The sequence below is a fragment of the Pristiophorus japonicus genome, chromosome 12 (genome assembly GCF_044704955.1).
Source record: "Pristiophorus japonicus isolate sPriJap1 chromosome 12, sPriJap1.hap1, whole genome shotgun sequence".
Lineage (NCBI taxonomy): Eukaryota > Metazoa > Chordata > Chondrichthyes > Pristiophoridae > Pristiophorus > Pristiophorus japonicus.
In genome coordinates, this window is record NC_091988.1 from 31293414 (window position 1) to 31320803 (window position 27390).

General features: G+C 45.9%; 1 protein-coding gene across 1 annotated transcript in view; it reads left to right on the forward strand.

Moving 5' to 3' along the window:
* Positions 1-27390, forward strand: part of dnah12 (dynein, axonemal, heavy chain 12) — a 393315-nt gene that overhangs the window by 16550 nt on the left and 349375 nt on the right. Inside the window, exons 4-5 of the mRNA XM_070895275.1 lie at positions 12689-12715; positions 15956-16145. Coding sequence (XP_070751376.1) covers positions 12689-12715; positions 15956-16145 — 217 coding nt within the window. The remainder of the gene's footprint in view (positions 1-12688; positions 12716-15955; positions 16146-27390) is intronic.

Genomic DNA, 27390 nt, shown 5'->3' on the forward strand with positions numbered 1-27390 from the left:
ATGATTCCTTCAAGTATCTTGCCTATTACCGATGTTAAACTGATGGCCTAGAGTTACCCAGTCTATCTTGTCACCTTCTTTAAAATTGGGAACTGCATTAGCCTCCTTCCAATCTGTAGGAACCATTCCAGAGTGCAGTGAGCTATTAAAATACAGGCCAGGGGCTTGCACAGCACATGTCCCATCTCCCAGAGGACCCTTGAGTGGATATCATCCAGCCTGGCTGCTCTATCTATTTTCAAGTTCTTAATTCTTTCTAAAACAATATGTTTATCTATGTTAATGTTACTAACAAAACTATTATTATTAAATTATAATATTCAAGCATCATCTTCAAGGGTGAAGACTGATGCAAAGTACTAATTTAATATTTCTGCCATACTTCGTGAGTGCTTTTGTAACCTGTCCTTGAACACACTTCAGCCTTTGATAGTTCTCTGACACTTCACATAACTAAAAATGCTCTTCCCATCACTGCTATGGTTATCTACAATTCTTTTTTCCATTGGCCTATTGGCTGATCTCCATCTTCTCTCCCTCAGTCCCCTTAAGAGTAAACATATAGAAACATAGAAAATAGGTGCTGGAGCAGGCCATTCGGCCCTCCGAGCCTGCACCACCATTCAATATGATCATGCAACTTCAGTACTGCATTCCTGCTTTCTCTCCATATCCCTTGATCCCTATAGCCATAAGGGCCACATCTAACTCCCCTTTGAATATATCGAACGAACTGGCCTTAACAACCTTCAGTGGCAGAGAATTCCACAGATTCAAAATTCTGAGTGAAGAAGTTTCTCCTCATCTCGGTCCTAAATGGCTTACCCCTTATTGTTCGACTGTGACCCCTGGTTCTGGACTTCCCCAACATCGGGAACATTCTTCCCGCATCTAACCTGTCCAATCCCATCAGAATTTTACATATTTCTGAGATCCCCCTCCTCATTCTTCTAAATTCCATTGAATATAAGCCTAGTTGATCCAGCTTTTCTTCATATGTCAGTCCTGCCATCCAGGGAATCAGTCTGATAAACCTTTGCTGCACTCCCTCAATAGCAAGAATGTCCTTCCTCAGATTAGGAGACCAAAACTGTACACAATATTCGAGGTGAGGCCTCACCAAGACCCTGTACAACTGCAGTAAGACCTCCCTGCTCCTATGCTCAAATTCCCTAGCTATGAAGGCCAACATGCCATTTGCTTTCTTGACCGTCTGCTGTACCTGCATGCCAACTTTCAATGACTGATGTACCATGACACCCAGGTCTCATTGCACCTCCCCTTTTCCTAATCTGTCACCATTCAGATAATATTCTACCTTCCTGTTTTTGCCACCAAAGTGGATAACCTCACATTTATCTACATTACACTGCACCTGCCATGCATTTGCCCACTCACCCAACGTGTCCAAGTCACCCTGCAGTCTCTTGGCATCCTCCTCACAGCTCACACTGCTACCCAGCTTAGTGTCATCTGCAAACTTGGAGATATTACATTCAATTCCTTTGTCTAAATCATTAATGTATACTCTAAATAGCTGGGGTCCCAGCACTGAATCCTGCGGTACCCCACTAGTCACTGCCTGCCATTCTGAAAAGGACCCGTTTATTCCTACTCTTTGCTTCCTGTCTGCCAACCAGTTCTGTATCCACGTCAATACATACCCCCAGTACCATGTGCTTTAATTTTGCACACTAATCTCTTGTGTGGCACCTTGTCAAAAGCCTTTCCAAGTTCAAATACACCACATCCACTGGTTCTCCCTTGTCCACTCTACTAGTTACATCCTCAAACAATTCTAGAAGATTTGTCAAGCATGATTTCCCTTTCACCGATCCTGTCACTGCTTTCCAAATGCGCTGCTATTTCATCTTTTATAATTGATTTCAACATTTTCCCCACTACCGATGTCAGGCTAACTGACCTATAATTCCTTGTTTTCTCACTCCCTCCTTTTTTAAAAAGTGGTGTTACATTAGCTACCCTCCAGTCCATAGAAACTGATCCAAAGTCCATGGAATGTTGGAAAATGACCACCAATGCATCTACTATTTCTAGGGCCACTTCCTTAAGTACTCTGGAATGCAGACTATCAGGCCCTGGGGATTTATTGGCCTTCAATCCCATCAATTTCCCTAATACCATTTCCTGACTAATAGGATTTCCCTCAGTTCCTCCTTCTCGCTAGACCCTCGGTCCCCTAGTATTTCCGGAGGGTTATTCGTGTCTTTCTTAGTGAAGACAGAACCAAAGTATTTGTTCAATTGGTCTGCCTTTTCTTTGTTCCCTATTATAAATTTACCTGATTCTGACTGCAAGGGACCTACATTTGTCTTCACTAATATTTTTCTCTTCACATTTATAGAAGCTTTTGCAGTCAGTTTTTATGTTCTCTGCAAGTTTACTCTCATACTCTATTTTCCCCCTCCTAATTAAACCCTTTGTCCTCTGCTGAATTCTAAATTTCTCCCAGTCCTCAGGGTTGCTGCTTTTTCTGGCCAATTTTTATGCCTCTTCCTTGGATTTAACACTATCCCTAATTTCCCTTGTTAGCCACGATGATGAGCCGCCTTCCCTATTTTATTTTTACGCCAGACAGTGATGTACATTTGTTGAAGTTTATCCATGTTGTCTTTAAATGTCTGCCATTGCCTATCCACCGTCAAACCCTTCAAGTATCATTCACCAGTCTATCCTAGCCAATTCACGTCTCATACCATCAAAGTTAGCTTTCTTTAAGTTCAGGATCCTAGTCTTTGAATTAACTGTGTCACACTCCACGTTAATGAAGAATTCTACCATATTATGGTCACTCTTCCCCAAGGGGGCTCGCACAACAAGATTGCTAATTAATCCTCTCTCATTACACAACTCCCAGTCTAGAATGGCCAGCTCTCTAGTTGGTTCCTCAACATATTGGTCTAGAAAACCATCCCTTATACACTCCAGGAAATCCTCCTCCACTGTATTGCTACCAGTTTGGTTAGCCCAATCTATTTGTAGATTAAAGTCACCCATGCGGCAGTTGGTGAGAGGCGGGAGCAGCGTCGGAGCGGCCTATAAAAGGCCCAACGGGTGTTCCACAGGCAGCGGCAGTTGGTGGGAGGCGGGAGCAGCGTCGGAGCGGCCTATAAAGGCCCAGCGGGTGTTCCACAGGCAGCGGCAGTTGGTGAGAGGCGGGATCAGCGTCGGAGCGACCTATAAAGGCCCAGCGGGTGTTCCACAGGCAGTGGCAGTTGGTGAGAGGCGGGAGCAGTGTCGGAGCGGCCTATAAAAGGCCCAGCGGGTGTTCCACAGGCAGCGGCAGTTGGTGAGAGGTGGGAGCAGTGTCGGAGCGGCCTATAAAAGGCCCAGCGGGTGTTCCACAGGCAGCGGCAGTTGGTGAGAGGCGGGAGCAGCGTCGGAGCGGCCTATAAAAGGCGTACTTGTGCAGCTACAGTGGGAGAGAAAGCAAAAAAGAAGTAGAAAGGAATCAAAAGGTGACGTCACAGCCAAGGGGGTAAGTGATTGGCTGGTGATTGGTGACTAGCTTTTCTTTTTATTTTTTATATTAGTAAGTAAACTGTAACATTGTTGTTACCAATTTAAGGGTATCTAAGGGTTAAGAAATGGCAGGAGAGCTTGGTCACGTGTTATGCTCCTCCTGTAACATGTGGGAACTCAGGGACACTTCCGGTGTCCCTGACGACTACGTGTGTGAGAAGTGTATCCGCCTCCATCTCCTGACGGACCGCGTTGCGAAATTGGAGCTGAGGGTGGATTCACTCTGGAGCATCGACGATGCTGAGAATGACATAAGTGGCACGTGTAGTGAGTTGGTCTTACCACATGAGAAGGATCCACAGCCAGCTAGGGAATGGAAGACCAGCAGGAAGAGTAGTACAAAAAAGGTAGTGCAGGGGTCCCATCTGGTCATCCCCCTGCAAAACATATACACTGCTTTGAGTGCTGTTGAGGGAGATGACTCATCAGGGGGGGAGCAGCAGCAGCCAAGTTCATGGCACTGTGGTTGGCTCTGTTGTACAGGAGGACATAAAAAAGAGTGGGAGAGCGATAGTGATAGGGGATTCAATCATAAGGAGAATAGATAGGCGTTTCTGCGCCGCAACCGAGACTCCAGGATGGTATGTTGCCTTCCTGGTGCAAGGGTCAAGGATGTCTCCGAGCGAGTGCAGGACATTCTAAAAAGGGAGGGAGAACAGCCAGTTGTCGTGCTGCACATTGGTACCAACGACATAGGCAAAAAAAGGGATGAGGACCTACGAGACGAATTTAAGGAGCTAGGAGCTAAATTAAAAAGTAGGACCTCATAAGTAGTAATCTCGGGATTGCTACCAGTGCCACGTGCTAGTCAGAGTAGGAATCGCAGGATAGCACAGATGAATACGTGGCTTGAACAGTGGTGCAACAGGAAGAGATTCAAATTCGTGGGGCATTGGAACAGGTTCTGGGGGAGGTGGGACCAGTACAAACTGGACGGTCTGCACTTGGGCAGGACCGGAACCAATGTCCTAGGGGGAGTGTTTGCTAGTGCTATTGGGGAGGAGTTAAACTAATATGGCAGGGGGATGGGAACCAATACAGGGAGACAGAGGGAAACAAAAAGGAGACAAAAACAAAAGACAGAAAAGAGATGAGTAAAAGTGGAGGGCAGAGAAACCAAAGGCAAGAAACAAAAAGGGCCGCTGAATATAAAGGGGCTGCAGGAGAGGTCAAAACTAAAAATCATGGTTTTAAAAACTAGGATGAAAACACTCTACCTAAATGCATGCAGCATTCGAAATAAAGCAAATGAGTTGACGGCACAAATGATTACAAATGGGTATGATTTGGTGGCCATTACAGAAACATGATTGCAAGGTGGCCAAGACTGGGAATTAAATATACAGGGTATCTGATGATTCAGAAAGATAGGCAAGAAGGGAAAGGAGGTGGGGTAGCTCTGTTAATAAAAGATGATATCAGGGCAGTTGTGAGGGATGATATTGGCTCCAATGAACAAAATGTTGAATCATTGTGGGTGGAGATTAGAGATAGTAAGGGGAAAAAGTCACTGGTCGGCGTAGTTTATAGGCCCCCAAATAATAACTTCACGGTGGGGCGGGCAATAATCAAGGGAATAATGGAGGCATGTGAAAAAGGAACGGCAGTAGTCATGGGGGATTTTAACCTACATATCGATTGGTCAAATGAAATCGCACGGGGTAGCCTGGAGGAGGAATTCATAGAATGCATACGGGATTGTTTCTTAGAACAGTATGTAACAGAACCTTCAAGGGAGCAAGCCATCTTAGATCTGGTCCTGTGTAATGAGACAGGAAAAATAAACGATCTCCTCGTAAAAGATCCTCTCGGAATGAGTGATCACAATATGGTTGAATTTGTAATACAGATTGAGGATGAGGAAGTTGTGTCAGAAACGAGCGTACTATGCTTAAACAAAGGGGACTACAGTGGGATGAGGGCAGAGTTGGCTAAAGTAGACTGGAAACAAGGACTAAACGGTGGCACAATTGAGGAACAGTGGAGGACTTTTAAGGAGCTCTTTCATAGTGCGCAACAAAAATATATTCCAGTGAAAAAGAAGGGCGGCAAGAGAAGGGATTACCAGCCGTGGATAACCAAGGAAATAAAGGAAATTATCAAATCAAAGACCAATGCGTATAAGGTGGCCAAGGTTAGTGGGAAACTAGAGGATTGGGAAAATTTTAAGCAACAGCAAAGAATGACTAAAAAAGCAATAAAGAAAGGGAAGATAGATTACGAAGGTAAACTTGCGCAAAACATAAAAACAGATAGTAAAAGCTTTTACAGATATATAAAACGGAAACGAGTGACTAAAGTAAATGTTGGTCCCTTAGAAGATGAAAAGGGGGATTTAATAATGGGAAATGTGGAAATGGCTGAGACCTTAAACAATTATTTTGCTTCCGTCTTCACAGTGGAAGACACAAAAACCATGCCAAAATTTGCAGGCCACAGGAATGTGGGAAGGGAGGACCTTGAGACAATCACTATCACTAGGGGGGTAGTGCTGGACAGGCTAATGGGACTGAAGGTGAACAAGTCCCCTGGTCCTGATGAAATGCATCCCAGGGTATTAAAAGAGATGGTGGAAGTTATAGCAGATGCATTCGTTATAATCTACCAAAATTCTCTGGACTCTGGGGACGTACCAGCGGATTGGAAAGCAGCTAATGTAACGCCTCTGTTTAAAAAAGGGGGCAGGCAAAAGGCAGGTAACTATAGGCCGGTTAGTTTAACATATGTAGTGGGGAAAATGTTTGAAACTATCATTAAGGAAGAAATAGCGGGACATCTAGATAGGAATAGTGCAATCAAGCAGACGCAGCATGGATTCATGAAAGGGAAATCATGTTTAACTAACTTACTGGAATTCTTTGAGGATATAACGAGCATGGTGGATAGAGGTGTACCGATGGATGTGGAGTATTTAGATTTCCAAAAGGCATTCGATAAGGTGCCACACAAAAGGTTACTGCAGAAGATAAAGGTACGTGGAGTCAGAGGAAATGTATTAGCATGGATAGAGAATTGGCTGGCGAACAGAAAGCAGAGAGTCGGGATAAATGAGTCCTTTTCCAGTTGGAAATCAGTGGTTAGTGGTGTGCCACAGGGATCAGTGCTGGGACCACAACTGTTTACAATATACTTAGATGATCTAGAAGAGGGGACAGAGTGTAGTGCAACAAAATTTGCAGAAGACACTAAGATTAGTGGGAAAGCGGGTTGTGTAGAGGACTCAGAGAGGCTGCAAGGAGATTTGGATAGGTTAAGCGAATGGGCTAAGGTTTGGCAGATGGAATACAATGTCGGAAAGTGTGAGGTCATCCACCTTGGCAAAAAAACAGTAAAAGGGAATATTATTTGAATGGGGAGAAATTACAACATGCTGCGGTGCAGAGGGACCTGGGGGTCCTTGTGCATGAATCCCAAAAGGTTAATTTGCAGGTGCAGCAGGTAATCAGGAAGGCGAATGGAATGTTGGCTTCATTGCGAGAGGGATGGAGTACAAAAACAGGGAGGTCTTGCTGCAACTGTATAAGGTATTGGTAAGGCCGCACCTGGAGTACTGCGTGCAGTTTTGGTCACCTTACTTAAGGAAGGATATACTAGCTTTGGAGGCGGGTACAGAGACGATTCACCAGGCTGATTCCAGAAATGAGGGGGTTACCTTATGATGATAGATTGAGTAGACTGGGTCTTTACTCGTTGGAGTTCAGAAGGATGAGGGGTGATCTTATAGAAACATTTAAAATCATGAAAGGGATAGACAAGATAGAGGCAGAGAGGTTGTTTCCACTGGTAGGGGAGACTAGAACTCGGGGGCACAGCCTCAAAATACGGGGGAGCCAATTTAAAACCGAGTTGAGAGAATTTCTTCTCCCAGAGGGTTGTGAATCTGTGGAATTCTCTGCCCAAGGAAGCAGTTGAGGCTAGCTCATTGAATGTTTTCAAGTCAAAGATAGATAGATTTTTAACCAATAAGGGAATTAAGGGTTACGGGGAGAGGTCGGGTAAGTGGAGCTGAGTCCACGACCAGATCAGCCATGATCTTATTGAATGGCGGAGCAGGCTCGAGGGGCTAGATGGCCTACTCCTGTTCCTAATTCTTATGTTCTTATGATAACTGCTGTACCTTTATTGCAAGCATCCCTAATTTCCTGTTTGATGCCATCCCCAACCTCACTACTACTGTTTGGTGGTCTGTACACAACTCCCACTAGCATTTTCTGCCATTTGGTGTTCCGCAGCTCTATCCATACAGATTCCACATCATCCAAGCTAATGTCCTTCCATACTATTGCGTTAATCTCCTCTTTAATTAGCAACACTACCCCACCTCCTTTTCCTTTGTCTAGCCTTCCTGAATGTTGAATACCCTTGGATGTTGAGTTCCCAGCCTTGGTCACCAAGGAGCCATGTCTCCGTAATCCCAATTACATCATATCCATTAACACCTATCAGCACAGTTATTAAGAATGCTCCTTGCATTGAGACACAGAGCCTTCAGGCTTGTTTTTTTTAAACACGCTTTGTCCTTTTAGTTGTAATGTTGTAATGTGGCCCTTTTTGATTTTTGCCTTTGATTTCTCTGCCCTCCATTTTGCGTTATCACCTTTCTACCTTTTGCTTCTGCCCCCATTTTACCTCCCTCTGTCTCCCTGCATAGATTCCAATCCCCTTGCCATATTAGTTTAAACCCTCCCCAACAGCACTAGAAAACATTCCCCCTAGGATATAGGTTCCGGTCCTGCCCAGGTGCAGACTTGTCCGGTTTGCACTGGTCCCACCTCCCCCAGAACCTGCTCCAATGTCCCAGTAATTTGAATCCCTCTCTCTTGCACCATTCCTCAAGCCACGTATTCATCTTAACTATCCTGCTGTTTCGACTCTGACTAGCACGTGGCACTGGTAGCAATCCTGAGATTATTACCTTTGAGGTCCTACTTTTTAATTTAACTCCTAGCTCCCTAAATTCAGCTTGTAGGACCTTATCCTGTTTTTTTAACCTATATTGTTGTACCTATATGCACCACGCCAACTGGCTGTTCACCCTCCCCCTCCAGAATGCCCTGCAGCCACTCCGAGACATCTTTGACCCTTGCACCACGGAGGCAACATACCATCCTGGACTCACGATTGCGGCCGCAGAAATGCCTTTCTATTCCCCTTGCAATAGAATCCCCTACCATTATAGCTCTCCCACTCTTTTTTCCTGCCCTCCTGTGCAGCAGAGCTACCCATGGTGCCATGAACTTGGCTGCTGCTGCCTCCCCCAACAATATCAAAAGCGGTATATCTGTTTTGGAGGGGGATGACCGCAGGGGACCCCTGCACTACCTTCTTACTCCTGCTCTGCCTGATGGTCACCCATTCCCCATCTGCCTTTGTAAGCTTGACCTGCGGTGTGGGACCAACTCACTAAACGTGCTATTCACGACATCCTCAGCATCACGGATGCTCCAGAGTGAATCCATGCGCAACTCCAGTGTCCCTGATTTCCCACATAGCACAGGAGGAGAATGACACAGGTCTCCTGCCATGACTTAACCCTTAAATTAGCTTAATTTGGCAACATTGCCAAAGGTTTCTTACTGATAAGAAAAAGAAAAAAGATAAAGAAAAAAGAAAAACTACTCACCAATCAACCAGCCAATCACTTAGCTGCTTGGCTGTGACGCCACACTTCGATTTCTTTTTTTTTCTTTGTTTTACCTTCGGCCTCGATCTCTCGCCGTGTGTTGCTCCTCTGACTTCCCGCGCCCTTTTATCAGGGACTCGATCTCCCGGTGTGGTGTGATGTTAGAGACTGCCCCACACTTAGTTTTTCTCTTCCCCTTTCCCTCCTTTTCTATTTTTTCATCTCCCTCAAAAAGACTTTGTTTTCTTTCGAAATTCAATGTGTTTTTAAAATAAAATTAGAACAAAGAAAGAAACTGCCTTTCTCTTTATTTGTGTCTTTCCCGTTGACTCTCTGTCTCTTAGTGTGAGAAATTAGAATCACTGGGCCATTATTTGCGGCCCCTATGGTTGTGTACGAGATGCGCAGGCGCCCGTAAGGACCACGCAAGTTCCGGGTTTAGGCATGCACTAAAACCGGGAACTTGCCATCTGTCAAGAATCATCTTGCCAGAGCGTACAAATCCCCAGTAAAAGGACGTTTGCTGCCGCAAAATTGGCCTATTTTCCCAAATTCAGCTCAGTGAATGCCTGTGAAATTCTGGTTAAAATAAAGGGCCAAAAAGCGCAGTTTCTACAGGCACATAAAATGTGTGCACGCACCCATAGATGCCGGTTCTTGGCATGCGATGCGCATGCGCAGAAATCCGGCATTTGCGAATTGTCAACATTTCTTTCGACAGTTCCAACGCATCCCTGGGAGAAGGGCTTTCGCGGGGGAGATTTTTTTACCCCTATTAAAACATAGTAAAAAAAAAATTCGAAAATATTTTTTGTGTAAAACATTTAATTAAATACAATTTCAATTAATTTTAAATATGTGAAGTGTTTTTCTTATTTATTTAAAATGTTTGTGTTTTTGGGAGTAACCTCATTCATGGAAACGGTGATCTCCGTACAAACGAAACTCACCATTACTGTGAATGAGGATACGCCACTTTCATTGTTTGGTCCAGCCCATGTGATCCAAGGATGAACATATGCTCCTGGAATACATGGGCCTCTGTGCTGGGTTGCACATCCAGGCCTAGGAGTGGAAGTCTTCGTTCCTCCGGGACCACCAGGTACATTCGTAAATATTTTTGTGGTCAGAGGCATCTGCCTGCAGGAAGCCTCTGACCCCAGTTTCTGGGCAAAAATGTAATCAATAATTTATACATTTTAAAAACCTGTGAAGTAAGGTAAGTTGTGAAATAAAGCCCCTTTAAAACAGTTTCAAAAAAATAAATTAGTGTTTTAAATATTTAATTAAGTGCCATTTTAAATATACAATGTAGAGGTATTTTGGGGGGTATTCCCATTCATACTTATTCCCAAATGTACAGAATCCCCATAAGTATGAATGGGAATTCCTTCTGTCATTTCGTTGGGCTGGCCCACGTGATCCCAGAGGCGCTCGCAAACTGCCTTCACCCCTGAGATACGTGGGCCTCTATCCATGTGTAGCTGGAGAGGCCCAAGACCATGAGTCTCCGTACCGCCTGGACCACCAGGTATGTGGGTGTTTTATTTGCGGATCAGAGCCTCCGACCGCATATTCGGGTCTTCTGGTGTCGCAGGTGTAAGCAATTCGCATTGACATTTTTTGTCAACTAAACATAGATGACGTAATTAGTTGCTTCAAAATTCAACTTTTTTTTGGAAATTGAAGTGACAGTCAATGAAGAAGGAAGGATGCACTATTTCTCTCTCTTTCTCATTCTAAAGCCTATATAACAAAACACAACAGCTACAACAGGTGAGTATTCAAAACATATTTCTCTCTCTCCCCAACTCTCTCTCACTTTCTTTTTTTCAATAAAAACACACACTATGAATTTTATCTATGTAAAGCTTTATTATTTGTTTCCTGGCTTCTACAAATAATTTTGAAAAATATTTGAGCAAAGACTGAGAAAATAAAGTACAACGCATAGAATTTCCACAAGGGGCGCACGTGGCAAAATGCATCCAGAATGCGCTGAACACTGCGATAGTTTTGCCGAGGTGAAGTTAGGCTCAAGTTTCTGTGCAAACTCATTATCATAAGCCCAAACATAAAATCTCACATGAATTAGCGCAATCATGCATCATAATCTATTCGTGACTAGAACTGTCCTCTAGGGGAATCAGTATTGAATCCCCAGTATTGAAGCACTGACACACTTGATCAGCTTCGCTGGGCAGGCCACACAGTTCACATGCCAGATACGAGACTCCCTAAGCAAATGCTTTATGCGGAGCTCCTTCATGGTAAATGAGCCAAAGGAGGACAGCGGAAACGTTATAAGGACACCCTCAAAGCCTCCCTGGTAAAGTGCGACATCACCACTGACACCTGGGAGACCCTGGCCGAAGACTGCCCGAGGTGGAGAAAGTACATTCAGGAGGGCGTCGAGCTCTTCGGGTCCCAACGCAAAGAGCATGAAGAGGCCAAGCGCAGGCAGCGGAAGGATTGCGCGGCAAACCAGCCCCACCGACCCCTTCCCTCGACGAATGTCTGTCCCACCTGTAACAGGGTCTGTGGCTCTCATGTCGGACTGTTCAGCCATAAAAGAACTCACTTTGGGAGTGGAAGCAAGTCTTCCTCGATTCCGAGGGACTGCCTATGATGAGGGGAATCAAGGTATATGGGGATTGGGCAGGGAAGTAGAGTTGAGGTCGATGATCAGCCATGATCTTGTTGAATGGCGGAGCAAGCTCGAGGGGCCGTATGGCCTACTCCTGCTCCTATTTCTTATGTTCTTCAGCATCAAAAAAAGGAGTTCAATTGCAAGAAAATGACCCATTCTTCAACTGACTGATTTAATGCTTTGGTCTTGCTTTTTTAATTGGCAACAGTTGACCAGATCAGAATAATTGACCAGATCAATTTACTAACTAATTTAAACTGAATTCAAAGTAATAACGATGGAGTAAATAAATATCTGGGCGCAATGTGATGATCACCCCCAAATGGGCGTCTAAATGTTCCTCCGTCTAGCTGACTGAAAATTAGTTTTGCAACCTGAAAAGTTAGGTACACTGCACCTGCTCATACTGCACAATGCAAATTCAACTTGCGTGCATCACAATTCTGGGCAAAAATATAATTTCTAAACCTAGGCTTTTGGGAGAAGTTGTGGCATTCAAGTACAGGGGGCATTAAAAGACACAAAAGGAATTGAATGGACATATTTAATTATGTTATTGTGAAATATGGATTTTAATTCAAAAAAAATTGTTTAAAGTCTTATTTTGGGCATTCGCAATTTTAGTTACTGATGGAAAAAAGGTCAAATGAAAAAAAATCAGAAAACATTTTGATTTTAAGAGATTTGTGGGAGCATCGTGGCCAGATGTGACAAAATTACTGTAGACATAAAAGTATAGATTATATATAGATGCCAATTGTCAATAATATATATTGCTAATTTTAATGGATTTTTATTTTCTGCTGGTGCTGCATGTGTTAAAGAATTATTGGTCAGATAGTTATAGATCCCATTTTTTCTCTCCCTTGCAGATGAACAGTGATCAAAAGAAGCAAAGAGTAAGTTCTGAGATTTATTGGCGAAGGTTGCTTCCAAAATAAAATTGTGAAAATTACGTTAAATGATTTGTGCCGAAGCTTAAAACAATAATGTCTAGTTCAGTGTTGTCCAATAAAAATCGCTGACTAGTCACAGGCATGGCAACATGATACTGTTTTAGCCACATGATGCCTTACACACAATGCAGGTAAATGTGGTTCACGTGTATATCTACATTGAGAAACATTTACCATCATGCAGTGTGAAACCTTGCAGTCTTTCTCTTTCACCAAACTTTGGAATTATAGCATGAATTTATCAGACAGAACATATCTCAATGCAGTTTCTAGGTTTTTATCCAGCAATTGTGAGTGATACTTTGACTTAGTCAGATTGAATGCTATGAATGTTAAGACAACGAGATGTGCTAAACCTGCTCTCCACCCAGAATGTGGTTGTATGCTACTTGCCACTTGCTCTGTTGCAACAGTTTGTTATTGGTTGGACTTGTTTTCTTCTGCTGGCCTGAAGCAGTCATTCCAATTGGTCGATCTGACCACTCTGACCGTTCCCCTTGCCATACAATATTGCTAGTGTTTCCATGGCACTGAAGTTGCTATTTTCACCCATGTTACCATTTTAGCAGATAACCAATAAGCAGTAACCAAGGATGTAAAGCACAAAATGATCAAAACACTCATGCACTCTGCTTTTCGTCTTACCATTTTACCAATGACGCACAAAAAGGTTAAAGCACACATGTAGACACTGCGAATATAAATGTTGAGGTCACATGCCCAGAGTCTATGATTTTTTTTCATTTAATACTCAAAAATGCAATTAGACACATTTGGATTCCCAATTGGTCACATGCAGCTAGTGGCTAGCATAGTGGACAGCACTGGTCTAGTTGACTTTTGTTTTACATGTGGTATTTTGTTGGATTTTGTGTCACTAAAATATGTGGTATTTTATTTCTATTTCCCCTATTTTTAATTCACATTTTAGATCCCTTCAAGGCAAATATTGGCCCATAACAGACTATCCAGGACTCCAGCCAGTGACATTAAAATTGGCTGCTGTGAGGTGTGCAACCATGGCTAGGGTTAATCTTACCAACCATTTTATCTTTGCCTTGCTGTAGGGCCTGGCAGTCTGACTGAGATCAAGGTGTTAAAAATGTACTTTAAACAAAATTGGTAGATTCCATTAATTTCTTGCTGCACTGTTGCATGTTATAAGTTAGCTTCTGCCATGTTAACTTTTCCCTACTTGCGCACTATTTGCCAATTGAGAATATATGCAAATGACCTGTTTCTAGGTTTCTACCAATAGTATTCTTAAACTGACCAACTAAGAGCTTTACAAAATTATTACCGATTTAATTTAATTTTCACCCAGAGATTCCCTCGCTTCCTCGACAGAGTGCCTCACTTCCATTCATATTTTTCTTGTATTACATAGCTGAAATCAGGCATCTACTGGTTGGGTAATTGTGAGAAGGAATATTATGTAAAGGAGCAGAATTAATGCATGAGGCTGCTCTGGCATTATATAGTATGTTAGGGACAACATGTTTATTATTTTATGACTGGGTGGCATGAAGAAAATGGAACAGGACTGTTTTCTCTTGTTGCAAATTTTGTAGCCTTACACCTCAAATCCCCATTATGGATCCTCACTGTCTCATGGGCAGCATGTGAAATGGGCCGGGTAGTATTAGGCAGTCCCTTGTATTGAGGAATGACCCGCTTACACACCAAAAAGGGATGAGTTCACAGGTGTTTCAATGAGGGACCTGACATTCTAGCTCCTGAACTACATATTGAAGCTTGGAAGGTGCCTGTGCGTGGATTCTTTTAACGTAGGGTGGCCGTTGCACACCAGCCACCACACGGGCTTGACAGACCCCCCAGGTAAGTGACTTCCCAAAGCAGCCTGCTCAATCCCAACTCCCCCATGCCTCTTTATTTAAATGAACAATCATGACAGTGGAGAAGTATTGTTCTCCTAGAAATGAATAATAGCAGCAACAAAAAAAAATCTCGCCCTAATGCTCATGCACCATTCTCTTGTAATTCATGAGTTGAAATGCTACTTTGGAACTATTACAAAATAATGTAGCGAATAATTGCTGTGGGAGTAACAAAGCTTTAACTCCCAAGAAGCTAATGTATCAAAACTTACAATTCTATAGTACTCCTCACATACAGAGAGATGTCTTGGAGAGCTTTACAGGGCAATGGACACAAAGCAGAAGGAGGAAAAAGGAAGAGTATGTGGAGGGGTGAAAGCACAGTTGAAAAGAAGGTTCTTTAGGAGGATTTTGAAGGCATAGAACGAGTGACAAAGTGGAGTCGCTGAAGGATGGAGTTCCAGAAAATGTGAGCATAGTGGCTGAAAGAATGCTTATTGACGGTGGAGCAAAGGGAATAGGAAATGGAAAGTAGGACAGGGTCATTGGAGAAATGGATGCTGGATATGGGAAGGCCAGCAAGGAGAGAGTTGGAGAAGTCCAGCCTCAAGCAGCAGAGGAAAGCTCACGGCCGAGACGGGCAACATGTTGAAGGAAGGAAGGAAGTTATGATCAGGCTTGACCAAGAAACCTTGATTAAACACCTCTGGGTTTAGGCCGAGATGGCAGTTCAGGAGGTTAAAGGTGTCAAGGCTGAAGACACATGGGTGTCTATAAGAGATCAAGGTTTGGTTTCGGTTTTGTTGATATTTATCAGGAGGAATTTTTAACTTGTCCAAATCTTCATGTCAGATGGCAGAGTGGCAACAATTCTAGGGGTCAGTAGAGGAGGTGGAGAGGTAGAGTTGAATGTCATTAGTGTGAAAGCTGATGTTCATGCTTCCATGTAAATGATGAAGAGCATGCAGTTAAGGAAAGCTAGGGTATACCAAATGTGATGACATGGGCACAGGAGGGTGACAATGTAGTGTCTAAATTGTGACAGGTCGGACTGGAACCATGAAATAACATGCATATGATTCCTCGGGTAGTCTTGTGAGCACTTGTGATTTTGTCAATAATTCATTGTTTTTGCACTGTTCTCTCTCCTTCTCTGCTATTAATATGAGTTGTACATATAAAACATAAATGCAAAATTTAAAAAAAATGATATTACAGTTTTGGGATTACTGTGATGGAATATAAGAGGGCATTATTTTGCAGTTTTTAAACAGAAGAATGAAGAAATAGCAATTACTCTAGAAGCTTGGTGTTTGTCTATAATACGAGTTCTGTGCAATTTCAGTTAAACTACCTGTTCATGAAAAAATGTGTGGAGAGTAGCCCTGTGGTACCAATACAGAAGCAGTGGCTGGACTCTATTCTGACCCTGATACCGCTCTCACTGAGAGCAGGAAAGATGCGAGAGATAATTGTACATGAACTATTTGACGAAGTCATCAAGGACTTTGAAAAGAGCATGAAGAGATTTTTGGGTATGTATTTTTTAACATAAACTGAACATGTATATTTTATTCATCCTGGAGTCCATTTAATTATTACAGACACTAGATAATAAAAAAATACTACCAATTGATCACTTAATCTGTGCTGAATTATCATCATGTGAAGAATGGCCACTTGGGAGAGGTTCTGGAGGACCATCAGCGCCTGTAAAGCATACCCCAACATGAGTCACCATCTTCAGGTAAAGATCAGTAAGGGGAGAAAATTTGAGAAGAAGAGAATTTCATTTGTTACTGTAATCAAATTTAGTGTGTTGGAAAGACATACCAGATAGGTGCATTACTTAAAAAATTATAAAGTAGAAATAATCGCACGGTTTACACATGTTTAAAGAATAAATATAGAAAAAAATATTGGGAGAGATTTTGCTAAAAAATAACGTCATATAATAAAAAGGTACAGAAGGGGGTGCAAAAAGATTTATAAGGATGATACCAGAACTGCGAAGTTATACCTATCAGGAAAGGATGAACAGGCTGGGTCACTTTTCTCTTTAAAAAGAGAAGGCAGAGGGATGACCTAATAGAGGTATTTAAAATTATGAAAGGTTTTGATAGAGTAGACACAGAGAGAGTGTTTCCATTTGTGGGGAAGAGCAAAACTAGAGGCCACCAACATAAGATAGTTACTAAGAAATCAAATAGGAAATTCAGAAGGAACTTCTTTACCCAAAGGGTGGTGAGAATGTGGAACTCGCGACCACAAGGAGTAGTTGAGGCAAATAGTATAGATGCATTTAAGAGGAAACTAGTTAGCATATGCAGGAGAATGGAGTAGAGGGTTATGCTGATAGTTAGATGAGGGAGGATGGGAGGCGGCTCTAGTGGAGCATAAATCATGGCATGGACTGGTTGGGCCAACTGGCCTGTTTCTGTGCTGTATATACTATGTAATTCTTTGTCTTCTGAATGATGCACACATTAATGTGCAAATCGGACAGCAACTTGTAGCGAGGAAGAGATGCCCTGTGTTTTGTGAATCGATACAAATTGCTGGCCGATTTGCACTGCTCCACCATTAGCTTTGCAAATATGGCATCTCCGGAATTTTCTTGAAGTTGCTGCATTTGCACATTAATTGCCACAAACTCACCACAAACAGTTAAATCTATTGATTAACAGTGTATGTAGCCTTTTAATGACTGTCAAGTAACCTCTCTTGTCCAGAAAGTGATCAAATATAAGTGTGGACTCTTATTTCTTCAGGTTGTGAATTGTTTCAGGAGATTAAAAAAGTGCAAAATTAAAATTTTTAAACATTTATTTTTTACTTTTCCTTTGTCTCTCTTTCCTCTCTCTCTCAATCCGATCTTTCTTTCTCTCATTTCTCTTTCTGTACCTGATTGACATTGAATTTGCCCACTCTAATTTACCCTCCTTCTCTGTCATTCCTCTGTTTATTTCTCAATCCTAAAACACACTATTTGTCCCGATCATCAATGTCCCAGATGCCCTGTTGCCCTCACTGCTGTTATCAACTCGCACTTCCAGCAACTTTGTGGGCAAATTTTATTTAAACCTAAAAGTGTATAATCAAGTCTAACTAATGGGCATGCCGCGAGATGGCCCACTCCAGCTAAATCTATCTCATTGACCTGGATTTTGTCATCAGCCGCAAATGAACAGCGCCAAGCGTTCATTACACTTTCACTAGCCCGCTGACTTTCTGTGGGCTTTTGCACTGGAACTTGCAGTTATTAAAAATACAAAACAGCACGGCACCCACTTACAAGGGATCTGGGGCCTGTGCGAACAAGGCAAGCAACTGTGTATCTTCTTAACCAATCGGATTGAAGAATCTTTACTGAGCCACGCAGAGCCTGTACCAGGAAGTATAAGTTAGAATAGTTAATTCAATGCCAAATCATGTACATAAAGCCAAATAAAGAGAGGGAAAGATGGGATTAAGAGAAAAAAGTGTTTCATTTAAAGTTTTTAATTTTTAAAAATCTCCAACAATAATGAAAATCTGAAGGAATGAGACTCAACTCTTGTAAAAGTAAATTTTCAGTGCCAGATGGATTGTTTGGCAGTAATTAAGACTGACTACACTGTTAAAAGGGTACTTAGACTGAAATGGACAAGCCCTAACTTTCTGTGGCAATTTTAATCTGTATCTGCAGGAACTTCACTCCGTTTAATACATTTTAATGGAGAGCCAGACAGCAAGATGCTGTTTTCACACAGTTTATGGAGGAGCGGCGCATCTCAGACAGCAATCTCCAGATTTTCATTTTTACCTGCGTTTGCCTGAAGTTGGCATCGCGTTAACAGTAAATACTGGCCCACTAAAATAAATTCTGCCTCAATAACTTTTATACATTAAGTGCACCTTAATGAGGTGTGAACTAGTGAGTAAGCACAGCTGTTTCTGCTCAAAATAAACAGAGCACATAAGACAGTATAACTGGCAACTTTGAAATTGACGTTAAGGCAAATAGTTAATGGTTATTGCTTTTTGGCCGATAATAAGCTTCTGCCTATTTTAATGTGGATGTTTTAAGTGGTGGAGATTGTAATTGCAAATAAAATTCAGACGATTTTGTATGCTGCACATAGATTGGGCTAACCAAACTGGAAGCAATACGGTGGAGGAGGATTTTCTGGAGTGCATAAGGGATGGTTTTTTAGACCAATATGTCGAGGAACCAACTAGGGGGGAGGCCATCTTAGACTGGGTGTTATGTAATGAGAGAGGATTAATTAGCAATCTCGTTGTGCGAGGCCCCTTGGGGAAGAGTGACCATAATATGGTGGAATTCTGCATTGGGATGGAGAATGAAACAGTTAATTCAGAGACCATGGTCCAGAACTTAAAGAAGGCTAACTTTGAAGGTATGAGGCGTGAATTGGCTGGGATGGATTGGCGAATGATACTTAAGGGGTTGACTGTGGATGGGCAATGGCAGACATTTAGAGACCGCATGGATGAACTACAACAATTGTACATTCCTGTCTGGCATAAAAATAAAAAAGGGAAGGTGGCTCAACCGTGGCTATCAAGGGAAATCAGGGATAGTATTAAAGCCAAGGAAGTGGCATACAAATTGGCCAGAAATAGCAGCGAACCTGGGGACTGGGAGAAATTTAGAACTCAGCAGAGGAGGACAAAGGGTTTGATTAGGGCAGGGAAAATGGAGTATGAGAAGAAGCTTGCAGGGAACATTAAGACGGATTGCAAATGTTTCTATAGATATGTAAAGAGAAAAAGGTTAGTAAAGACAAACGTAGGTCCTCTGCAGTCAGAATCAGGGGAAGTCATAACGGGGAACAAAGAAATGGCGGACCAATTGAACAAGTACTTTGGTTCGGTATTCACGAAGGAGGACACGAACAACCTTCCGGTTATAAAAGGGGTCGGGGGGTCTAGTAAGGAGGAGGAACTGAGGGAAATCCTTATTAGCCGGGAAATTGTGTTGGGGAAATTGATGGGATTGAAGGCCGATAAATCCCCAGGGCCTGATGGACTGCATCCCAGAGTACTTAAGGAGGTGGCCTTGGAAATAGTGGATGCGTTGACAGTCATTTTCCAACATTCCATTGACTCTGGATCAGTTCCTATGGAGTGGAGGGTAGCCAATGTAACCCCACTTTTTAAAAAAGGAGGGAGAGAGAAAACAGGGAATTATAGACCGGTCAGCCTGACATCGGTAGTGGGTAAAATGATGGAATCAATTATTAAGGATGTCATCGCAGTGCATTTGGAAAGAGGTAATATGATAGGTCCAAGTCAGCATGGATTTGTGAAAGGGAAATCATGCTTGACAAATCTTCTGGATTTTTTTGAGGATGTTTCCAGTAGAGTGGACAAGGGAGAACCAGTTGATGTGGTATATTTGGACTTTCAGAAGGCGTTCGACAAGGTCCCACACAAGAGATTGATGTGCAAAGTTAGAGCACATGGGATTGGGGGTAGTGTACTGACATGGATTGAGAACTGGTTGTCAGACAGGAAGCAAAGAGTAGGAGTAAATGGGTACTTTTCAGAATGGCAGGCAGTGACTAGTGGGGTACCGCAAGGTTCTGTGCTGGGGCCCCAGCTGTTTACACTGTACATTAATGATTTTTAGATGAGGGGATTAAATGTAGTATCTCCAAATTTGCAGATGACACTAAGTTGGGTGGCTGTGTGAGCTGCGAGGAGGATGCTATGAGGCTGCAGAGTGACTTGGATAGGTTAGGTGAGTGGGCAAATGCATGGCAGATGAAGTATAATGTGGATAAATGTGAGGTTATCCACTTTGGTGGTAAAAACAGAGAGACAGACTATTATCTGAATGGTGACAGATTAGGAAAAGGGGAGGTGCAAAGAGACCTGGATGTCATGGTACATCAGTCATTGAAGGTTGGCATGCAGGTGCAGCAGGCGGTTAAGAAAGCAAATGGCATGTTGGCCTTCATAGCAAGGGGATTTGAGTACAGGGGCAGGGAGGTGTTGCTACAGTTGTACAGGGCATTGGTGAGGCCACACCTGGAGTATTGTGTACAGTTTTGGTCTCCTAACCTGAGGAAGGACATTCTTGCTATTGAGGGAGTGCAGCGAAGATTCACCAGACTGATTCCCGGGATGGCGGGACTGACCTATCAAGAAAGACTGGATCAACTGGGCTTGTATTCACTGGAGTTCAGAAGAATGAGAGGGGACCTCATAGAAGCATTTAAAATTCTGACGGGGTTAGACAGGTTAGATGCAGGAAGAATGTTCCCAATGTTGGGGAAGTCCAGAACCAGAGGTCACAGTCTAAGGATAAGGGGTAAGCCATTTAGGACCGAGATGCGGAGGAACTTCTTCACCCAGAGAGTGGTGAACCTGTGGAATTCTCTACCACAGAAAGTTGTTGAGGCCAATTCACTAAATATATTCAAAAAGGAGTTAGATGAGGTCCTTACTACTAGGGGGATCAAGGGGTATGGCGAGAAAGCAGGAATGGGGTACTGAAGTTGAATGTTCAGCCATGAACTCATTGAATGGCGGTGCAGGCTAGAAGGGCCGAATGGCCTACTCCTGCACCTATTTTCTATGTTTCTATGTAAATTGTGTGGTTTATAATTATTGTTGTAAGGGGTGGTTTGCAGGGGGTCAGCTTTCCCTTCTGACCTTATATGAGCGGTTCCGAATCGCTCCCACACCCTTGGTTCTGGACACTGGAATTATGAAGGGACTGTGACAGACTTGGACAGACAATCGATTTCAAGGTAGGAAGCAGGTATGGCTTTATTGTGTTTAAAAAGAAGTAAAAGGGCACACCTTTAATAACACAGACCAATACACACTGAGGGGTACAACACATTGAATAAAATGTCAAATTGCAGCCTGTGGGGAAAAGAATACAGCTTAAACTCTAAATGGAGTAAAGAGAAGAATGCAGATACATTTACACAAGTTATCCCAGCCTCCCTCCCTCCCCCAATTCCCCTAACTAACTAAGTTATAGCTCTGTGGGTTCAGGGGCCATGCTCACCAATCCCCTTTTTGACAGTTGCTGGTGAATCGCGGTTTCGGGGTTCGCTGCACTTGGCCTTCTAGGCGAGCCGTACCCCGGTCGGAGGAGAGGACTTCGGACTGCGTAGTCTTCGGTTGGGGTGCGTCCGATGAGGCGGTAAGTTGCGTTTTGGATGTATGGGGTAAGTTCCCACTTTCTTTGGTTCGGAATAGTTTTAGTTAGTCCCTTTTGGTAATTTCTCACCCGTTGGTCATTCCGAAGTAGATTGTAGAGTGGAAATAAAGGTCGATTCTTCAGTTTTTGCTGAGTTGGTTTCGGTTGGTCGTTTCGCTGGTTGTGGTGGCCCGGGTTGTCAATTTGGTTGCTGACAACCTTCCGTTTCGTGGGCCTCGTGCTCGGTCGGTCCTTGATGACTTCTAGTAGTTTCCTTCACTACTCCATTTCTTCACTCCCCAGCTCCGGCTGCTTGTGTCTGTGTCTGTGTTCCAGTCTGTGTGCTCTGCTTCTCTCCTGTCTTCTGCTAGTTTCTGTGTTCTGCTAGTCTGCGTGCTGCTCCTTGCTGGTCTTTCCTTGTAAAAACTGGGGGATAGATATATTCCAAAAAAAAAGCTCCATTATCTCCCATCAAATCTCTTGGGCTCTGTTTAAACTGTACTGTCCACTGATTTTCAAATGTCTCCTTTGTCAGCAGTAACTCGATTAGTGTGTGAGAATGTGCTATCACTGGTTTTGCATTGTTTTAGAATTGTCCAGTTTCTTGACCATGATTTCCATTGTGCTTGATTGGGTAATTCGATTATCTCTTAGAGGGTGAATAGTTCCCCCAGACAGTCTGGAGTCTTTAATACACGAATTTGGCCCCACCTCCTGTATTTGGTAACTCTTTTTTTTTTTGCAGCCAAAATGTTGTAGAATCTTAAAATTGATATGCTCCTTCCCATAGATGTTTAGGGGATCTCAAGCTTCTGTAATTTAGGTCCATTTTGAATTCCCTTTCCTATGAGTCCAAACACTGGCGGGGGGGTCTCCATGAATGCATCCCCTTTTATCCCCCACAGGCTTCGTCTGCCCCTTTAAACTAATTTTAAAAGCCCAGAAAGGGATTCTTCTCCTCTGTAGGGGAAAGGTACCTGGAATCTTTGCGAGATATTGGTAAATTCTACATTGTTTGAACCAAGAGGTGCAGTTACAGCCTTGAAATCCGTTCTGATTAGGCAACCTGGCTGTGTGTGTCATGGTGCCGCTGATCCGGACTTTCCAACAACAACAACAACAACTTGGATTTATATAGCGCCTTTAACATAGTGAGACTAAATATTTGACGCCGAGCCACATAATGAGAAATTAGGGCAGGTGACAAAAAGCTTGGTCACAGAGGTAGGTTTTAAGGAGCATTTTTGAAGGAGGAAAGAGAGGTAGAGGTTTAGGCAGGGAATTCCAGAGCTTGGGGCCTGTGCAACAGAAAGGACAGCTACCAATGGTTGAGCGATTATAATCAGGGATGCTCGAGGGCAGAATTAGAGGAGCGTGGACATCTTGCGGGAGGGCGGTTGTGGGGCTGGAGGGGATTACAGAGATAGGGAGGGACGGGACCATCGAGGAATTTGGAAACAAGGATGAAAATTTTGAAATTGAGGCATTGCTTAACAGGGAGTAGGTCAGTGACAGGGGTGATGGGTGAGAAGGACTTGGTGCGAGTTAGGACACGGGCAGCTGAGTTTTGGATCACATAGAAACATAGAAATTTACAGCGCAGAAGGAGGCCATTTCGGCCCATCGTGTCCACGACGGCCGACAAAGAGCCGCACAGCCCTTGGTCAGCAACCCTAAAGGTTACATATAAACCTATGAACAATGACGGAAAGGCAAAGAGCATCCAGGCCACCCAGTCCACCTCACATAACTGCGACACCCTCTATACTGAAACATTCTACACTCCACGCAAATTGGAGCCATGTGATCTCCTGGGAGAGGCAAAAACCAGATAAAAACCCAGGCCAATTTAGGGAGAAAAAACCTGGGAAAATTCCTCTCCGACCCATCTAGGTGATTGAAACTAGTCCAGAAGATCATCTTGGCCGTATTCTATTCCCTGCAGTACTTACCATTATATCTGCGCCGTCCAACAAAAGGTCATCCAGTCTAATCCCAATTACCAGCTCTAGATCCATAACCCTGCAGGTTATGGCACTTTAAGTGCCCATCCAACCATCTCTTAAAAGTGGTGAGGGTTTCTGCAACCACCACTCTTCCAGGCAGCGAGTTCCAGATCCCCACAACTCTCTGCGTAAAGAAGCCCCCCCCACCCCCCCCCTCAAATCCTCTCTTTCCCTTCCACCAACCACCTTAAAACTATGCCCCTCGTAATAGACCCCTCCACCAATGGAAATAGGCCTTTACTATCCACTATGTCCAGGCCCCTCAATATTTTGTACACCTCAATGAAGTCTCCTTTCAACCTCCTCTGCTCCAATGAGAACAAACCCAGCCTATCCAATCTATCCTCATAACTAAGATTCTTCATTCCAGGCAGCATCCTAGTAAATCTCTGCACCCTCTCTAGTGCAATCATGTCCTTCCTATGATACAGCGACCTAAACTGCATGCAATACTCCAGCTGTGGCCTAATCAAAATATTGTACAATTTAAGCATAACCTCCCTGCTGTTACATTCTGTGCCTCGGCCAATAAAGGCAAGCATTCTGTATGCCTTCTTCACCACCTTATCCACCTGGCCTGTTACTTTTAGGGATCTGTGGACAAGCACTCCAAGGTCCCTTTGTTCATCTACACTATTAAGTAGCCTACCGCTTAATGTGTATACCCTTTCCTTATTAGCCCTCCCAAAGTGCATCAACTCACATTTCTCTGAATTAAATTCCATTTGCCACTGCTCTGCCCACCTGACCAGTAGATTGATATCCTCCTGCAGCCCATGACTTTCCTCTTCATTATCAACCACACAGCCAATTTTAGTCATCTGCAAACTTCTTAATCATACTCCTTATATTCAAATCTAAATCGTTGATATATACCACAAAAAGCAAGGGACCCAGTACTGAGCCCTGCAGAATCCTACTGGAAACATCCTTCCAGTCACAAAAACATCCATCAATCATTACCCTTTGCTTCCTACCTCCAAGCCAATTTTGGATCCAACTTGCCACTTTGTCCAGTATCAATGGGCCCAAGTTTCGGGCCGTGCCTAAAATGGCGCAGCCCGGACCTGGACGCCCGTTTATCGCGCCACAAAGTGCGCCTAAAAAAACTCACCTATTCTCTGGCTCCCTGCAGGTCCTCTGGAGCTGGGCGCGGCGCAGCATGAGCTGTGGGTGGCGGAGCCAGGTCCCTGCTATGAAAACAGTGCTGGGACCGCTGCACATGCGCGCGACAGTGGGCGCGCATGTGCAGCAGCTCCAGGCACCCAAAACTGGGAGGGGCCCGAAGCACGCAGCCCCGAGCCCTGGCCGAATGGCCCCTCAGGAGCTGCGTGGGTAAGGCTCACCTCCCACCCGACCCGACTTGACTCCCGCTCCCCGGACCCGACCCAACCCGACCCCCGTTCTCACTACCCCAGCGACCCGACCTCCGCTCCCCCAACTCCTACCACCACCGCCCCCCCCCCGCGACTCTACCCGACCACCGATCCCCCCCCGTGACTCTTCTCCCCCCCGCCGTGACTCTTCTTCCCCCCCCCCCCGTGACTCTTCTTCCCCCCCCCCGTGACTCTTCTCCCCCCCCCCGTGACTCTTCTCCCCCCTCCCCCCATGACTCTTCTCCCCCCCCCCCGTGACTCTTCTCCCCCCCCCCCCCGTGACTCTTCTCCCCCCCCCGACTCTTCTCCCCCCCCCCCGTGACTCTTCTCCCCCCCCGCCGTGACTCTTCTCCCCCCCGCCGTGACTCTTCTCCCCCCCGCCGTGACTCTTCTCCCCCCCGCCGTGACTCTTCTCCCCCCCGCCGTGACTCTTCTCCCCCCCCCCCCCCGTGACTCTTCTCCCCCCCCCCCCATGACTCTTCTCCCCCCCCCCCCCCCGTGACTCTTCTCCCCCCCCCCCCCCGTGACTCTTCTCCCCCCCCCCCCCCCCGTGACTCTTCTCCCCCCCCCCCCGTGACTCTTCTCCCCCCCCCCGTGACTCTTCTCCCCCCCCCCCCGTGACTCTTCTCCCCCCCCCCCGTGACTCTTCTCCCCCCCCCCGTGACTCTTCTCCCCCCCCCCCGTGACTCTTCTCCCCCCCCCCCGTGACTCTTCTCCCCCCCCCCCCGTGACTCTTCTCCCCCCCCCCCGTGACTCTTCTCCCCCCCCCCCCGTGACTCTTCTCCCCCCCCCCGTGACTCTTCTCCCCCCCCCCGTGACTCTTCTCCCCCCCCCGTGACTCTTCTCCCCCCCCCCGTGACTCTTCTCCCCCCCCCCGTGACTCTTCTCCCCCCCCCGTGACTCTTCTCCCCCCCCCCGTGACTCTTCTCCCCCCCCCCGTGACCCTTCTCCCCCCCCCCGTGACCCTTCTCCCCCCCCGTGACCCTTCTCCCCCCCCCCGTGACCCTTCTCCCCCCCCCGTGACCCTTCTCCCCCCCCCCGTGACCCTTCTCCCCCCCCCCGTGACCCTTCTCCCCCCCCCGTGACCCTTCTCCCCCCCCCCCGTGACCCTTCTCCCCCCCCCCCCGTGACTCTTCTCCCCCCCCCCGTGACTCTTCTCCCCCCCCCCGTGACTCTTCTCCCCCTGACTCTCCCCCCCGTGACTCTTCTCCCCCCCGTTTCCCGTGACTCTTCTCCCCCCCCCCGTGACTCTTCCCCCCCCCCCCGTGACTCTTCTCCCCCCCCCCGTGACTCTTCTCCCCCCCCCGTGACTCTTCTCCCCCCCCCGTGACTCTTCTCCCCCCCCCGTGACTCTTCTCCCCCCCCGTGACTCTTCTCCCCCCCCCGTGACTCTTCTCCCCCCCCCGTGACTCTTCTCCCCCCCCCGTGACTCTTCTCCCCCCCCCGTGACTCTTCTCCCCCCCCCGTGACTCTTCTCCCCCCCCCGTGACTCTTCTCCCCCCCCCGTGACTCTTCTCCCCCCCCCGTGACTCTTCTCCCCCCCCCGTGACTCTTCTCCCCCCCCCGTGACTCTTCTCCCCCCCCCGTGACTCTTCTCCCCCCCCCCGTGACTCTTCTCCCCCCCCCGTGACTCTTCTCCCCCCCCCGTGACTCTTCTCCCCCCCCCCCCCGTGACTCTTCTCCCCCCCCCCGTGACTCTTCTCCCCCCCCCCGTGACTCTTCTTCCCCCCCCCCGTGACTCTTCTACCCCCCCCCCGTGACTCTTCTTCCCCCCCCCCCGTGACTCTTCTCCCCCCCCCCCGTGACTCTTCTCCCCCCCCCCCGTGACTCTTCTCCCCCCCCCCCCCGTGACTCTTCTCCCCCCCCCCCCGTGACTCTTCTCCCCCCCCCCGTGACTCTTCTCCCCCCCCCCGTGACTCTTCTCCCCCCCCCCCGTGACTCTTCTTCCCCCCCCCCCGTGACTCTTCTCCCCCCCCCCCGTGACTCTTCTCCCCCCCCCCCGTGACTCTTCTCCCCCCCCCCGTGACTCTTCTCCCCCCCCCCCCGTGACTCTTCTCCCCCCCCCGTGACTCTTCTCCCCCCCCCCGTGACTCTTCTCCCCCCCCCCGTGACTCTTCTCCCCCCCCCCGTTTTGACTCTTCTCCCCACCCCCCGTGACTCTTCTCCCCCCCCCCCGTGACTCTTCTCCCCCCCCCGTGACTCTTCTCCCCCCCCCCGTGACTCTTCTCCCCCCCCC